This window comes from Cataglyphis hispanica, chromosome 4, assembly GCF_021464435.1.
Source record: "Cataglyphis hispanica isolate Lineage 1 chromosome 4, ULB_Chis1_1.0, whole genome shotgun sequence".
Taxonomy (NCBI): domain Eukaryota; kingdom Metazoa; phylum Arthropoda; class Insecta; order Hymenoptera; family Formicidae; genus Cataglyphis; species Cataglyphis hispanica.
The window spans coordinates 848,512-862,376 of NC_065957.1; the positions used below are offsets into that span (position 1 = coordinate 848,512).

A 13,865-nucleotide genomic window follows, 5' to 3' on the forward strand; every position below is an offset into this window, starting at 1 on the left:
GCTGTTATTTAAAACAAAATTGTGCTCATCAAGATATTTTTTTCAAAATCGAGTAACTTTTATCCGAATGCGCGGAGCGTTCTGCGCATCACACGTATACGGTTTTCATTTGTGTGCGTTATCCTCTTCACTACATGTCGCATGTTGCGTGCGTGCGCGAGAATCTCCATTCTGACATCAATGGGTGGGGATCCCACGTCCCACGTCCCACGTCCTCTTACCATTGTGTCCTACGAATTGACAGTGCTGCTGCTGTTCACACGTCATAAGAGTTGCAAACACGCTGCCGCACAGCACAGACTGTATTTCGGAGCAGTACGCGCCGGATATTAAACGAGTGTGACATTTCGGCTCCACTTCTATCGACCTCTCACCGTCCGTTCGTCCTTACGCATTCGCTTTATTCTCGAGTTTTCACATACGTGGCAGATAAAACAATCTCGATAACATGTGTGGTAAGTATCGAATTTTTCGTACCTACTCACGTATCATGCGTAAACACTGTCGCGACTTTCTCCACCGGCTTGACATCGCAGTTGATGAACGGCGAATTGAATTCGTTATATATAGACGTTATGCGATTGTAGATTCCGTCAGGTCAAATGTTGTTATCACATTCTATTCAACTATCACGTTCAGAAAGCTACACAGTGAAAACATTTGCGATGAATTTAGGCGGGTTACTACACGTCGATATACATTTAATTATTGTATTGTCAACTGACATAACGAGCAGAAGTAGAGTAACCAACAAAAGCCTTAACTTCATTGAGTGCACTATTTCTCTTACACTTATGTATTATATGAAGAATGAATTTAAAAGTTTAGAAAAGCTAAATTTTAAAAGAGGATTAATACCATCAACAATATGTTATTATATTTTCTGTTGTTATTACATGAAATTCATATGATCGTCTGTATTCATATGAAATATATTTCATGTAAATGAATAAGATTATTGCTCTGAACTCATAAACTTTTATCTAATCTAAGACTTTATAAAAATTTTCTTAGTATTTAGCTTATCAAAAATATTCGTTTATTTCCTGTAAGCGAAAAACATATTGAAAAGATATACTTATTGTTCTGTAAATGTTCCATAAAATTAAATTTATCTTATAAGTAGTGTGCTTAGCATCATAAATGTTTAAATTTTATTGCCTATAGTAACAAAATAGTTTTAATATATAGAGTGAGTCATTAGAAATCGCCACTTTCACTTAAATTCTTTAAGAAACGTATGCTTAATAGAAAAATCTTTCGGATAAAAGTTACTCGATTTTGAAAAAAATATCTTGATGAGAACAATTTTGTTTTAAATAAAGGCACTTTCAGAAATTAGAAAATCATCTTTGTTTTGCTTTAAAAAGAATATATAAGTCGCTTCTCCTTATTATTTTTATATATATCAATATTAAAATAATTATAAAAAGATTTACGAGGTATATATATTGTGGTAGAAATATATATAGTTGCAGGACACAGAAATCTTAATTATTGACATTTTAGATATAATGCAAAAAGAAAGAAATTATTATATATAGTGATATATTATATATAGTGATATAGAATTTTGTATTAAATAATTCTATTAATAATTATATTTTAGCTTTCATACTAAAATAAAATATTTGATGAATATAGTATAAACAGAATAAGTTTTTTTTTTTTGTTTTATGTCTTTTAGATTAGTTTATCACGTTAGTAGTTAATGCAAAATGCAATTGATAATGACAGGTTTGATAATGATTTTAAGACACGTTTCTTTAATTTATGATACATGTACCTGCTTACATAGTATCGGTTAATGTATTATGAGCGCAGTATTGATTATCACTTCTACATTATTTCAAAATAAAGATCAAAGATATTAATAATTAACATTTCATAATTCAATAACTAAATAATTGAATATTCTAATTTGTTCAAACAGAATATAAAATATGTTATTGATATATATATATATATATATATATATATATATATATATATATATATTTAAAATGTAAATATCATAATAAATGTAAGTATATTACAATATGCTTGTTGGTGAGAAGTAATTTCTGGTTTGATATGAGGAAATGTCGACGACGATCGGTTTGGTCGAGTGAAAGTCTGCTTTTCGTGGTACGCAAACCTGGGAGAGTGCAGCAACATAGTTAGCATATGACATTTAGCAGAAATATTCACCTTTGGACGCGACTTCTTTCTTTTCGATCCTTCCTATCATTTTCTTGATTTCGTGAGATTGAACTATTTCGTAGAAATTCAGCTGCCCGATATTCGAGTTTTAGATATTTTCGAAGCACTCGGATATTTAAATCATTATTGAATATATAGTACAAAAGATTGAAAATATATTATAATTTTTATACTACGCTTTTGTGTGTGTTTAATATTTTAATATTGCATTGATTTTTTTATATTATTATATTTTGGTACTTTATTTACTGCGTTTACAAACTACGTAAAGATGCTTATTGAATTTAAATTTTTCAAAAATAATTAATCTTTTCCGCTCGTCAGATTCATTGCGCGATATTGACAGTTTATTTCGTATGTAATTATGAAGATTTATAAAATTTAATATGTATTTTATAATTATTTATATAAGATAAAGCAACACAATTTTGATAATTTTGTCATTATGATTTTAGCAAAAAATAAATTCAGATAATAATTGCATAGTTCAAATAGAGTTATTATATTGTAGTATTCGAAATTTTTTATTATTTCAAAATAAAAGGAAAAACATTTCTTTGTCAATATATTATTCCTTGATGTATCATTTTTTGTAAATTTTTAATCCAGGTCTGACATAAGCAAAATTTTAAAACTTAACGCCTAGCAATCAATAACGATGCCCTATACACTGACCAATCATATAAAATAATACCAAAGATATTTTGGATATATAATATTTGATCAGAAGACAGCGATTTAATTATACACATTAATCACCAGTAATAACTGTATAGATGAATGATTTACAATTCATAAACAAAGGAGGAAAAGATAACAATTATAACATTGAAATTCGATTTTCAGAGAGTGTATGACAAAATTCTATTTAGTTTTTACTTGGACATAACTCTTTAGTGATTTGATTATGATTTTTTTATTATATTTGTCTTTCAATTTAATTAAAAATTTCAATTTATTATAACTTGTATATACATATATGTCTGAAGAAGCACTATAAGTGTATAAACGTTTCATTAAATACATTTCCATTATCAAATACATAAATTGTTCAATCATATTTTATGTTCGTAATATATTGTTTTTCTTATTATTTTATTAAAGTTCTTTGTTTAAAAATTATCAAATAACTGGTAAATGAAAATAAAATTTTTTTACAACAAAAGATGTAGAGAATATTGGTATAAATTCTGTTTTAATACTGCTAAGTAATATGATCCCTTTAAATGACTTTTATTTCTGATTTGTTATATTTTAAATTTGAAAATCCATTATTAACAATTTTTATCAAATTTTATGTGAATAATATGACTTATAATTAGTGTAGATTTTTTATTTAACTGCTTTTAATTTACAAATAATCGAAGCGTTGTTTTTCAATGTAAATAAATATTGTGCAGTGGAAATATAATTATATATATATCACATTGTTCAAATTTTTTTTTATCTTTTGTTATATAATTGAAATTTAAATAAGCTAAATCTATTAAAAATTTAATCCGTTCAATCATTACTGAGATCTAATAACTTGATAATTTAAATTTAAGATATTTTTTTACAATTCGACGATTTGCGTAGAGATATACGGTCCGGTTATATGTTGCATGCATTTAGTGTAAGACGGGATTATATCTTTTGCAATATACAATTTTGTTTATTTCAGAATTGCACATTTTTTTGAAGTATTATTTATTAAAATAAATATATTTAAAATACAATATAATTGCAAAATAATTGAAAGTGTTAAAAATAATAACTGTGTATCTTATCTTTATTCTAATAAATTATAATATGCATTATATTTATTGTTTAATAAATATACAGAATGCAAAGTTTATTTGCATTTTCGTAATTAATTATTCTTTTGATATTTTTTTATAGCAACAATGATTGTACGCTGGATTTATTTATAAAATATATAGTAAAAATAGATAGTAAAAAACAAAATATTAAAATATAAATTTAATTTAATTGGATATTTATGGGTAATTTATTCTTAAAAACAAGATTACATTTATAATTTTCTGCATCTTGCATTCTTGACATATACTTCTACGTCTGCATTTTTATTTAGTGAATTAGTATGTTAATAAAAATAGAATAAAAAAATTTACCATGATTTCTCTCTTTGTGAGTTTTTTTGCACTCCTGAATAAATCGAATTCCTCACTTTTCTGTATTCTGTCGTGAATGCAATCTTCGAAAATGAAAGCCATTATAAAACTCAGATGATCTGTTAATTTTATTGTATATATATATATATATATATATATATATATATATATACATGATTTATATATATACATGAACATAGAAGGATTTTAATATCTTTAACTATCAATGATATCTCAATGATAATTGAATACGATCACATTTTTATCATATATCGACATTCGAGTAATTAGTAAATTATGTATCTTTGAATTTCCAGGAATTTTCGCTTATCTGAACTATATGACGCCGAAGAACAGGAAGGAAATTTTGGAACTGTTAGTTGTTGGCCTAAAAAGATTAGAATATCGCGGATATGATTCTGCAGGTAAAATCTTTAATCGCAAAAGTTTTTTCTTATGTAAAATTACATACACATTTGCGAAAAGCGAGGAAAAATAGAAAATGTTTTGAATAGTAGTAAAAGAATTTTGATATGCAATATATCTTTCCTAGCAACTAAAATGCATAGAAAAGAATGTTATAATTTATAAAGTTTTTTCAAAAAATATTCGAAGATTATTAATAATACGTTTCATGATTTTTTTTTTGCCTCATATGTTATGAAGAAAGTTTGAAATAATGGTTTTATCATGTTTCACTCTCAAAAATATGAATATAAGAATAAGAATGTAAAAAGCATTTTCAAATATAAGTCATTGACTATATCTACTGTAGTAAAAAAGATTATATTAAATTCCGATTCGACTACTTTTCTCTTTTTATCCAGTCCTCGTCTTGATTAGCAAACCTGTTTCTAACAAAGAGAGAAAGGAAAAGTTGATACATTCTCGCGCAAGCTAACAAATAAATAAATAAAGCGACACGACATATTAGTCATAAAAAGTTTTTTACGGAATGTTCTTTTGCAGGCGTCGCCGTTGATTGCGCGGATGGCAAGGACATGTCGATTATCAAGAAGCAGGGAAAAGTTAAGGCTCTCGAGGAGGAGATATTTTGCCGTAAGTGACTGCAATTTCAGATGGGGAGACTATTTCGCATATTTTTTCTATTTGTTATTGTCATGGAAAAAAAAACCGCGTATGACTAATTGCGCGCAATGTAAAATTCTTAATGTGTATTCGCAGGTACCAATTTAGATTTCGAATCGGAAGTTCAGTGCCACGTTGGTATCGCTCACACGCGATGGGCGACTCATGGTGTGCCGTCGGAGGTGAATGCTCATCCTCAACGCTCCGATAATGAGCATGCCTTTGTCGTTGTTCATAATGGTAATATTTTTATATCATAATATAAGATCTTGTTTTAAACGAAAAAAAAGCATAAATAAATGAAAAGTTCTCAACGGGGGTATAAAAAATAATCGCTTTTTAAAAAAATGAGATTGTCTTTCACTTTATGAAGTAAAATTGCAAAATAAAACAGAATATTCTATTCAAAATTAAATATTCTATTCAAATTATGCGGTTTGTAGCAAAAATTCTCAAGAGAGGACATATAGATTTACGTTTTTTTTCAAAATTGAATTCTTATTGGATAAAAGATTAAAAATGTTTTTCAAAGTTGATTTTTTCTTTTTTCTCAAATATATCAATACTATTTACAAATTTAAGAAAATGTCCATATACTACAAATGTTGATTTTGGCTTGACAAAATGAAAATTTTGTGAAAAAAATTTCTATTAAAAAGAAATCAAGTTGCTCTTAATGTGATTTTAAAGAGATTGTAAATAATATTAAACCGATGTTACTTCCTCATGTCCTTCTCGATAGTATACAATTTTCGTCTCAAATATTTTTTTCTAAAATAAGACTCAACAGAAGCCCTCATTGATAAAGTTTGTATAATGAATGCGTTTCGTTCTAAAATATTGCAATTTTTTACAATATTATAATTTTTAATTTTATAATTTCTTGAATGTAGGTATCGTGACAAATTATAAGGAAGTCAAAACTCTGCTGCAACAGAGAGGATACGTGTTCGAGAGCGACACTGATACCGAGGTTATTGCCAAATTGATTCATCATCTATGGGTACAGCATCCTACGTACTCATTTCGTGAACTCGTCGAGCAAGTTGTTCAGCAATTGGTAAGAATTATGAGGGAAAGATAAAAAGAATTTTTTTAATAGAAAAATAGAATAAATTAAATTAAAATAAAAAATATTCTATTATTTTTTACTTTAGATTAAAATAAAAAATTTTCTATTATCTTTTACTTTTCATTAAAATAATAAATTCAAAACAAGAAAGAGAGATAACAATATAAAAAACATTTTAGGAAGGTGCTTTTGCTCTTTGCTTCAAAAGCAAGTACTTCCCAGATGAATGTGTGGCTACAAGGCGAGGATCGCCGCTTCTTGTTGGTATCAAGACGAAAACGAGATTGGCTACCGATCATGTGCCTATTTTGTACGGAAAAGGTAAGTTTAAAGCATCGAGAATCCAATTTCGATTTATACATATTGTGGTACGGTAAGCATGAAGAGATCAAAGAATTATTTTTGATCAACGTCAAACATCATGTGAAAATTTCGAAATTAGAATTGTCGATGCTTCAATATCGGTCGTACCAATATAAAAATTCGAGCATTTTTAGAAGCGAAGAATATTAAATATACATCCATCATCCTCTGCAATAATTGGCGAAGATACGCGAAAGCGGTAATGCTTAAGGATCTAATTAATTTACCTTCAGTGTGTTGATTCTATGTCTGACGCGATTCTACATTTTTCAAAAGAAAAGTGGCTGATATAACTAACATAAGCATGTGCTTTTTCCATTAATCCAAACTGTGATTTATTCGATATGGAAAGAAATTGGCGCTCGTGTAATTAAATAATATTCGATTTTATGTCATTTTGCATTTTGATCGTATAAATATGATAGATTAAAAATATTATATTAGGCGATCGTTTAAATATTTTTGAAATATTATCTGATATTGTTATCAAAAAAGTATTTGGTGCATATTCGCATATTGGGAGTCTTTATCATGTATATGTTCAAGTAAAACATTTTTCTAGGCTAAAAAGTAGTTTCTCCTTCTCTTTCTCTCTTGATCTATTTTTTATACTATTCGATAGTATTAAATATAATAATAGTATTAAATATAATAATAGATGTAAATATAAAATATTTTGTTTATAATTAATATTTTTTTGCTTGCAATTTTGTTTTATACCTTTTTTTTATTTTATTTTTGTATTGTAATTGCTAGAAAGTTCAAATGCATGATTGTTAATCTAAATACTCCTATTATCTATTTCTTAAATTTTTAGAAATAGTGCTGCATTCTTTCCGTGCGAATTTAATGTGGATTACTATACAAGTATTTCTTTTGCATGAACACCTTGCGGTTATGTTCTACTACTTTTACGCCATCAGATGATCTTCACTACACAAACAAAGGTATATACATTCTATATTAAACTTGTCTTGATTATTTTTCTCGCCTTGGATCTCTCACTATAATGATGAGAGAATGAAAAAAGAGCACGATATCTCTATGTGGTATGTAAATCGAAATGCTACTCGTCGATGTGGTTATATCGCTTTATAAATGTATTTATATATGTGTGTGTAAATATGCGTCTGTGTCGCTTAATTTATCTATTATTATTGAACCATCGAGCTACTTTGTCGCAAATTCCGATAATTAAAGGATCCAGTAATTAATATTTATATTTATTATAAATCAATATTTTTCATGACTTTTTGCATTTGTTTGTCTTTTACGAAACTTTGCTATATTCACTGATCTTGATGGTCGCAAGATCGCGTTTTTAATTCTTTCGTTTTCTTACTTTAACACAATAACATTCGCTCGCTCGTTAATTGGCATATTTCTGTGTTTACGCCAAATGAATCATGAATGACGCAAATCTTATTTAAGTGACAAAATTTTTATATTTTTTTAAATAAATTAATGATTTTTATCATAATAACTTATAAAGATATTTTTTCAAGCAATCAATGAACATTCATAAAAGAGGAAACTTCATCATCAATTACATTCATCATCAATTACATTTTGAGATATATTTAGCGACGTAAAGTTCTCAATAATTTGCATTTTAAATCAGTTAGAGAAAGTCTTTGATTCTTAAGATATTTTTCAAGAAAGAGCGCAACTCTATGCGCTCATCCAAAAAATTGTAATGCAGAGAGGTGTTTTCTAAATATAAAAAAGTTTCACGCTATTATGGAAATTAAAACCAATGTTTTAATAATCTTTATAAAAAAATATTATTAAAATGTAAATATTATATAATTAAATGATATTAAATAATTAAAATATAATAAATTTATAATAATTATATCTCAAATACTATCGCGTGTGTGTGATATTTTATTATAATAAACAGAATTTAGATAATTAATATATAAGTTTATATATATACATAGCTAATATATAATTTTCATTGATTTTTTTAATTTATAAAAATTGATTATATCGATAATTTATGTATTTGCGGCTTTTACACGACGTATTATATGTGTTTTGTGATGACATAATTTTGAAGTTTGCAAAAAGATATATATAAGAAAAATTGATAAATATTTTGGAAAATGAAAATGTCATTCAAAAAATTATGAGAATCTAAGAAGAAAAAAATAATATCTTTTTTCAAACTTTTTTCGTATTGTTTTAATACTCATCGCGTGCGCTTAATGCTCGTTCTTTATGCCACGCAATATTTATTCATTATATTGAATTTATATTGATTTTGTTATGCTATTACTATTGCGGCATTATTTGTGCGCTAATCATTTTTGTTTTCTTTCTCGTTTTTCTCCTCCCGCGTCCCATTCTGTGCAGAAGGTGAAGCATCGTCTCAAGGTAATATCTCATGTTAAGTTTAAGCTTTCTTGCTCTTGTATTTTATTATTTTGTCTTATGGAAGAATTATGAATTTACTTATAATAAATAAACATAATTATTCTTTTCTAACTTGAATAAGCGCTTGGATGTCTTGCCTACCTTCGTGCATAAAGATAAGAATGGATGATGGGCAATAACGCCATGCTTGCAGCACGTCTGTCATAATCGTCTTTCTATATAATCATTCTGTGTGTAAGGTATATAATTTACAAATTATTCCCATTTTTTACCTATCCATATTGCAAATATCATTCGTATAAGGAATCATATAATACCTATCGAAATTTATTTTTTTTTTTTCATTATTAGAAAAGTATGTACAATTAATTATATAATGAGTACTATTTTAAACCTGCTTAATAAGGATATATTAATAGCCCATTAATAGCTTTACTGATCATGCGTCTTGATGATCATTATTATATTATGGCATCGGCATTATTTATATTAACTTTTGTCACGGTGATATTATCATTATCTTGCAGCGAACTGCACATTAACATTTGGGTATTGTTAATATTTATAGGTATTGTAAGACTATAAAAATCTGAATTTTTTTTATGATGATCGCTATGGTTATCTCTATGGATATTATATTGTATATATGATATTACATCTTATGCCAATCTGGTGTGGGGCTTAGAAAATAGGAAAAAAAACATAACAGTTTTATTTTATTTTAATTTATATGTGTAATAAATAATACAGAAAAATTTGAATTAATATTTAATTATTTTAATCTTGAATATCTTAGCTGAACTTTGAATCTTTATCACTAACATAGTCGTAAAATAAGAAGATATCCTTCGTTCTACTCACAATGATATAGTAATGTATAAATATGTTGTTAATATACAGAATATTTTAAAAATAGGTCTTTAAAAGCATATTGTATTAATCGTAATGATAAAAAATAGAACATACATAAGTCATATAAATATAAGTCCGGGAACTCTTCTTTTTCGAGTTACAAACAATTTTTTTTTTTTTACGATGGACTGACTTTTCAAATTATAAACTCTTTTTGTACAATCTGTTTAATTTTACTTGAAACTCTTGACAGATATACTTGCCAGTCTGTCGTAAAAAAAGTTTATAAATTGAAAAGGAAGCGTTTTCAGATTCATGTTTATATGATTTTTTTTTTATTACGGTAAATACTGTATACTCCTAAAGTTTGCTTTTCTGAAACATTCTGTATATGATTTTTTATCTGTATATAAATACTCTGTATTAATAATATATTATATTTTTTATAACATTGTATTACAAGTGATTCTTGTTAACATAATGTGTTTGTTATATTTTCATAACTTCGAGAATGTTTCAATCGAATGAAATATAAACTTTGCAGCAGAACATAATATTTTGTTTGGTTTCACAATTCTGCTTTTAAAATTACATTTAAGAGAATATTTCTTTTAAAGACAAGACTTTTTTCATATTTTGCTTCACAAAATAGAAATACATTGCTAAAATTTTCACTTCTACGCAGATCACCGGCCGCATGGCAGAAACCCAGACCTTCCGGTCATGCCGCGTAGCGAGAGCACGTCCGAGTTTCAACCTCTTGAGGACAAAGAAGTTGAATATTTTTTTGCTTCTGATGCGAGTGCCATAATCGAGCACACAAATCGTGTGATATTCCTGGAAGTGCGAATTGATGTTATATATTATCTCAGTTTTTAGACAATATCGCAGGATTATCTAATATACTTTTTGTCGACAGGACGATGATGTTGCAGCAGTTAGAGAAGGCGCATTGAGCATTCATCGTCTTCGTCGTTGTATGGACGATCCTCACGCTCGTGAGATCACGACATTAAAGATGGAGATTCAGCAAATTATGAAGGGCAATTATGATTACTTCATGCAAAAAGAAATTTTCGAGCAGTCGGAGTCAGTTGTGAACACCATGAGAGGACGCTTGAATTTTCAAGATAATTCTGTCACTTTAGGCGGAATTAAAGTAACTTTTGCAAAAGAAATTACTTTTACACATTTAGCTTCAAGAAACGGTATTAATACTAAATCTTTGTAGGATTATATCCCCGAGATCAAAAGATGCAGACGTCTCATGTTGATTGGCTGTGGTACCAGCTATCATTCTGCCATAGCTACGCGACAACTACTCGAAGAATTGACAGAACTGCCGGTGATGGTCGAACTTGCGTCCGATTTTTTGGACCGCAATACGCCGGTCTTTAGAGATGACGTTTGTTTCTTTATTTCTCAATCGGGTAAGACAATAAATCGGATCACCTTTATATGATTTTAATAGGTAGTAAAAGAGATTATAAGTAATAATAAGTTATTCTGTTTCTTCTTATTAATGCTAGGCGAGACAGCTGATACATTAATGGCACTACGTTATTGTAAAAGTCGTGGAGCTCTTATTGTGGGTATAACTAATACGGTGGGTAGTAGTATTTGTCGTGAGTCCCATTGTGGTGTGCACATTAATGCCGGTCCTGAAATTGGTGTGGCAAGTACCAAGGCTTATACTTCGCAATTTATTTCTCTCGTGATGTTTGCACTAGTAATGAGTGAGGATAGAATCTCTCTTCGTGCGAGACGTCTACAAGTACGTTCATTTATGTTTAATATTTATATTACTTAAAATTTAAATCTAATTTAATTATTCACATATTTTTTAGATTATTGAAGGTTTGAAAAATCTCGATAATCTCATTCGCGAAGTATTAAAGCTTGACGATAAAGTAAAAGAGTTGGCGAAATCTTTGTTTCAACATAAGTCTCTGTTGATTATGGGTCGTGGATACAATTTTGCTACATGTATGGAAGGCGCACTCGTAAGTTCATAATAAGAAGCAAGAATATGTTTCCTTGCAGTTGATGTTATTATAATATAAATAATTCCTTTATAATTGCAGAAAGTGAAAGAATTGACATATATGCACAGTGAAGGAATTATGGCTGGTGAATTAAAGCATGGTCCATTAGCTCTTGTTGACGATTCTATGCCGGTGATTATGATCGTAATGAGAGATCCGGTATACGTGGTAAGCTTATTAAACAATGTTTAATAATCAATTATGTTATAAAAATATATTTATTTTAGCTTTTTACCTTTCTTTTTTTATGATACATTTCATGAAAAAGAATTCACAAAGTTAGATAACTTATCACTTAAAATATGAAAGTGAGAATTATACGATGCAAAAAATTTTTTTTTATGCATTTCTCTACTTCTTTATTTTTATCATCTAAATATTCATTTATATTTACTACAAATAATGTTGGTCTCTATACGCAAGCTTGATTTATGCGAGTCTTTTTTATTATTTTTAATAACTTTAATAGTATTTTTGTGTCCAAAATTTTTAGATTAAACATTTTTCTGTAGATATTTTATTGAAGAAATTTTATTTCTATGCAAAATCATAATTTATTCCATAAATAAAAAAAAAGACAAAAAAAATTTTATATATATTTTTTAAAATTATTTATCTATTTCGATTAAAGTTGATCTAACTCTTATTTCTAAGAGACCGATGAATCACTTCAAAATTTTTTATTAAACATGATTGGTTGGATTATGATATTATATATATTTGAGATATATTTGAGATTAGGAGAGACCAGTAGAATCAATTTAATAATTGTTATATTAAAAATGTAAGATTGAAGAATACTCTCTTTTAATTTTCTTTTTTTGTTTTATAAATATACCATTAATTAAATGAATTGAATGAACACAATTGAAACATATAAACAATATATATGTTATATGCTTAAATTGTATATTTTAAACATTCAAATACTAATCTCCATCTAAAGTATCCATTAATCTAATCTTGGATTATTATATGCGAGGTAAACTTAAAAGGGATATAAAAATATATTATTTTTTATTAGTCTAGTCTAATATTTTATTTTGCAGAAATGCATGAACGCACTGCAGCAAGTTACTGCGCGAGATGGCAAACCGATCGTTATTTGCGAGGAAGGAGATGAGGAAACGAAAGCTTTTGCTGATAGGGCTCTCGAGATACCCAAAACAGTCGATTGCTTGCAAGGAATTCTCACCGTTATTCCCATGCAACTATTGTCATTCCATATTGCGGTTTTGCGTGGTTGTAATGTCGATTGTCCGAGAAACTTGGCGAAGTCAGTCACGGTTGAGTAAAGATCATATGAATCTATAAAATTGATTTTCGGAATATATCACAAGTTCACTACGAAATGTTGCCACAAAATTTTTTAAGCCATACGAAGGTCACATATAAAATAAGAACATAACAAAGATCAGAAAAAAAACATTATCATTGACATAATAAATACATTAAATATATCTTTAATGCATTAGAATACTTCCCGTCAATGACCTTTTCTTGACTTTGATATATATTATCAATTTTCAATGCGATAGTAGATTAGCAACAAATTCACTCAGAAGTTGCTAGTAAATTAATATCAACTGTATCTATGCTTGTAATTCGCCAGCAAAATTTGTTTAAAACATCTGACAGCAGATTGGCTGCAAGAACAGGATCTGCTAACGAAATCTAACGTTAAATTGAGCAAGATTTGCAGTTCCTAACCATTTAAATATACACTGAAATAATAACGTATAAATTAGT

At 27.8% G+C, this 13,865-nt stretch overlaps 1 protein-coding gene across 6 annotated transcripts; it reads left to right on the forward strand.

The window, feature by feature from the left end:
- The first annotated feature begins 191 nt into the window (after window positions 1-191).
- On the forward strand, window positions 192-13,576 carry LOC126848928 (glutamine--fructose-6-phosphate aminotransferase [isomerizing] 2-like). 6 transcript variants are annotated; one of them, XM_050590287.1, is made up of 15 exons: window positions 192-455; window positions 4,634-4,741; window positions 5,286-5,375; window positions 5,502-5,645; window positions 6,299-6,465; window positions 6,657-6,798; window positions 7,764-7,787; window positions 9,199-9,219; window positions 10,757-10,914; window positions 10,991-11,230; window positions 11,303-11,501; window positions 11,601-11,845; window positions 11,919-12,074; window positions 12,156-12,284; window positions 13,166-13,576. In XM_050590287.1, exons 1-15 carry the CDS (start codon window positions 449-451, stop codon window positions 13,409-13,411), a joined length of 2,076 nt encoding a protein of 691 aa, XP_050446244.1. In that variant the 5' UTR covers window positions 192-448; the 3' UTR covers window positions 13,412-13,576. The 6 variants fall into 6 exon arrangements, with proteins under 6 accessions (XP_050446244.1, XP_050446246.1, XP_050446247.1 ...); XM_050590289.1 differs by having other exon boundaries at window positions 9,202-9,219; XM_050590290.1 differs by lacking the exon at window positions 9,199-9,219.
- The last annotated feature ends 289 nt before the right edge of the window (window positions 13,577-13,865 follow it).

Coding starts and splice junctions, on each gene's coding strand:
- LOC126848928 (XM_050590287.1), top strand. Junction 4,742..5,285: donor TCGCGGATATGATTCTGCAG/GTAAAATCTTTA, acceptor GTTCTTTTGCAG/GCGTCGCCGTTGATTGCGCG. Junction 5,376..5,501: donor CGAGGAGGAGATATTTTGCC/GTAAGTGACTGC, acceptor GTGTATTCGCAG/GTACCAATTTAGATTTCGAA.